The 3,311-nt window shown below is 46.0% G+C and overlaps 1 protein-coding gene across 1 annotated transcript; it reads left to right on the top strand.

Annotated features, from left to right (window-relative positions):
* The first annotated feature begins 208 nt into the window (after nt 1–208).
* LOC123067793 (uncharacterized) lies at nt 209–2,042 on the top strand. The gene is made up of 2 exons (XM_044490432.1): nt 209–1,298; nt 1,586–2,042. Exons 1-2 carry the CDS (start codon nt 209–211, stop codon nt 1,621–1,623), a joined length of 1,128 nt encoding a protein of 375 aa, XP_044346367.1. The 3' UTR covers nt 1,624–2,042.
* The last annotated feature ends 1,269 nt before the right edge of the window (nt 2,043–3,311 follow it).

Here is a 3,311-nt window from a genome sequence, read left to right as displayed (position 1 = left end):
ACAGGTGGGCTAGCTCTGTCAGAAAGGGGTTTAAAACGGTTAAATTGGTCTTCAACTCGACCTGGTAGTTTTTTGTCACGAAATTAGTATTAATCTGAAGTTTTTGGTCAGTTTTTAAAATGTGATAGTTGTGTAGAACGGATACGTGAAATGTGGTAGTTTTTTGTCAATTACTCCCATGCATCGCGCCACAAGCGCATCTGCGACCATGTCGGCGTCGTCGCTAATGGAAGACCTCGTAGAGCAAATCCTTCTCCGCCTCCCGCCGGAAGATCCCGCGTGCCTCGTGCGCGCGTCGCTCGTCTGCAAACCCTGGCGTCGCCTCGTCGCTGGTCCCACCTTCCGCCGCCGCTACCGCGAGTTCCACCGGAGACCTCACCTGCTGGGCATCCTCCAAATCCTGCAAGGTGGTGAACCTTACTATTCCCGATTCGTCCCAACCTCCGTCTTTCGCGTTGTCGATCCCGTCCTTCCATGTTGGTTGGTTGTCGACTGCCGCCACGGCCGGGCCCTCTTCGCCACCACAAACGCGCAGATCAAGGGGACCTTGGACCTCGTCGTCTGGGAACCCATGACGGACGACCAACGCCGGGTTCCCCAGCCCTCGCCGGAGCCGGAGGACTACGTCGACTACGCAGCGGCGGTGCTCTGTGCCGCGGAAGGCTGCGACCACTGCGGCTGCGAGGGTGGGCCCTTCCGCGTGGCCTTCCTATCCACCGACAAGGGGAAGGGGGTGACCTCCGCCCGCCTCTACTCCTCGGAGACTGGCGCGTGGAACGAGATCACCTCTCTTCATCACCCCGGGGCCAATGCCCACTTTGCAGCTAGCGTCCATGTGGGGGACGCGCTCTACTTCCGCGGCTTCTTGGATTACACCATCGAGTACCAACTTACTACAGCCCGCTTGTCCGTGTTGGAGGCGCTGGCCGAGTGTGATGGAAGGCTCGTGACAATGGAGGACGGTGGCCTGGGATTCGCCGCTGTGGATAACACCATCATAACCCTGTGGGCAAGGGAGACTGGCTCTGGCGCCGAGGGGGCAGAGACATGGACGCAACGCAGGGTAATCGATCTCAAGACGCTGCTTTCTGAAGACGCCCTCTCACACTCAATTAACGGAATCAAATACTATAGTTGGATTCCCGTTGTATCTGTGGTCGGCTTTGCGGAGGGCACCGACGCCATTTTTGTTGGCACCATTGCTTGCGTCTACATGATTGAACTCAAGTCAGGCCGAGTCACCAAGGTGCTCGATGAATTTAGGAGAGTCTGCCCCTACATGAGCTTCTACATTCCAGGTATTCCGCCTTGGTTTTTCAGTTAGCGCTTACATTTTCAAAGAATATAGACGGATGGCTTCTCATCGAATATTTTTTACGGTGATATTTATGCTCAAGAAACGGGGGTTTATTTCCCCTCCGGAGCAAGTTTGCCTTCTCTTAATGATTTTTTGCATGTGTAGCAGGCTGCTGCTAGTAATAGGTTAGTATTAATGTTTTGGATAGTTAGTCCTGTTGGTCCTTAGTCGATGCTAAGCTGCTTTTATTTATTTATTTATTTCTGAATTCTTGTTGTATTTCTGCAGAAATGGAAGTAGCTTCAACAGCTGAGGGACCAAATTAAAAGGGTGTGTTTTAAATTCACGACAAACTCTATATGCTGGAGCAAGGGCGTCTCCATCAAGGTGGAACTGTGGAAGTGACTTGTAGTGATTTTAGACATAGCCTAAGTGGTACATTGTGGTACATGACTTCATATAGAATGTGCAAGTCCACTTTTTATTGCTCTTCTTCACTTGGCCTTCTGGCCTTATGGGACTTTGTTAATGGCTTGTTTCCTTCAATTCGTTAGCTCTGCCTGTTGGTGTCATGTTTGACTATGGCTTCACTATAAGGGATTGCGGATCAACATAATACTAGACTAGCAGGCAGAGGCCGCCGCGCCCATGGGCAAGTATAGTTTTTCTTTTGAGGGAAAGCCTCTCTATATTTTATTTCTCAGCCCGTGGGAGAGCAAAATTTCTGAAATTATTTTGTGGCATACTTTCACAAATGTTTGTTGTGCATGCAAAATTTCATCGCAAAATCACATTGGTGGCAGGCGTGGTAAAGAAAAAACAAAATCGATACTCTGAAAATGTTACTTACAAAAGCATTTTGGAGCTCTGATTTTTTTTTGCCAGGCCTTCCACAAATGTGATTTCGCGATGAAATTTTGCATGCTTCAAACATTTGTGAAATTATTTCACAAAATAATTTCAGATTTTTTTTATTTTATCTATTTTTTACTGTTCATAACAAGAGAGGTACTTTCACGTGTATAGCTTTGATGTGCTGCGTCTAGTGACCTGAATTGTATTCGAGAGACACTCACTATTAATTATCCTTGATCGATAAAGCAAGATATTTTCTCAAATAAATTGTGGCTTATCTTGTTGATGTTATGAATGCTGGAGCATGGAAGTACAGTGTATAGTAAGTCAGACATAATTGTGACTTTTTTTAGAAAAAGGTAAAAAAATTAGTGGTTTGCACTGCATGGATAGATGGTACATGGTTGCCCTGTGGGATGATTGTTGAAGAAATCTGGATGCCTTTTTGCTTCCATGCGACATAACTGCTGCACCTAGCTCCCCTGGCGCCCCTTGTGCTCATAGTGGTTCATAGCTTACCTTGAATGCATCTTCGTCAATCTTGTCATCTCCAACATAGATAGGAAGAACGTCATCACCATCGCATAGTCGCAGCGATTGAACAAAAAAATCCACAACTTTTTACATGCTCCCGTCAATTATAGGTTGTTCAAGAAGCTGAAGCCAAGAATGCAGCTGAATAAAACAATGATGTAATTAACAAATATATTTAGTAGAAAGCATGGTAGTACTGCTATTCTAAAGGTCAATGTTATACATTCCAAAATTTCTTCCATGGAACACAGGTCAACAGGGGGCGCAATTTTTTGGTTGAAGAAATGAGCCCAACTGAACAAATTATTGTAAGCAGATCTACAACAATGGAACAATGCAGTTTGAACTAAAGAAGCGCTACAATATTAATCATCTTCCCTACATAAGGCATTAAGTTCACATACACTATCTTTGAAATTAGATGGTGGCCTACTTGCTCAGTACTCTAACCAAATTTGCAACATTCTCTGTGGTTGGCTTTTTCAGGGAAGTCATATCAGCCGGGTCAATATTGTCCTTATAAAACATCAACTCCTCAGTAGCACAGGCCGACTCAGCATAAGCAGCATCACTCTCTTCACAATCCAGGGCAATCCTTCTATTACCATGCACAGTAATGGTGCCC

The sequence above is a fragment of the Triticum aestivum genome, chromosome 3B, assembly GCF_018294505.1.
Source record: "Triticum aestivum cultivar Chinese Spring chromosome 3B, IWGSC CS RefSeq v2.1, whole genome shotgun sequence".
In the NCBI taxonomy this organism is placed as follows: Eukaryota; Viridiplantae; Streptophyta; class Magnoliopsida; order Poales; family Poaceae; genus Triticum; species Triticum aestivum.
This window is presented reverse-complemented; position numbering and strand designations above follow the sequence as displayed.

Bases quoted from the DNA above. Each gene is read 5' to 3' on its own strand.
- LOC123067793 (XM_044490432.1), top strand. From the start codon at position 209: ATGTCGGCGTCGTCGCTAATGGAAGACCTCGTAGAGCAAATCCTTCTC. The intron at 1,299-1,585 runs GTATTCCGCCTT...GTATTTCTGCAG, and splicing joins CATGAGCTTCTACATTCCAG to AAATGGAAGTAGCTTCAACA.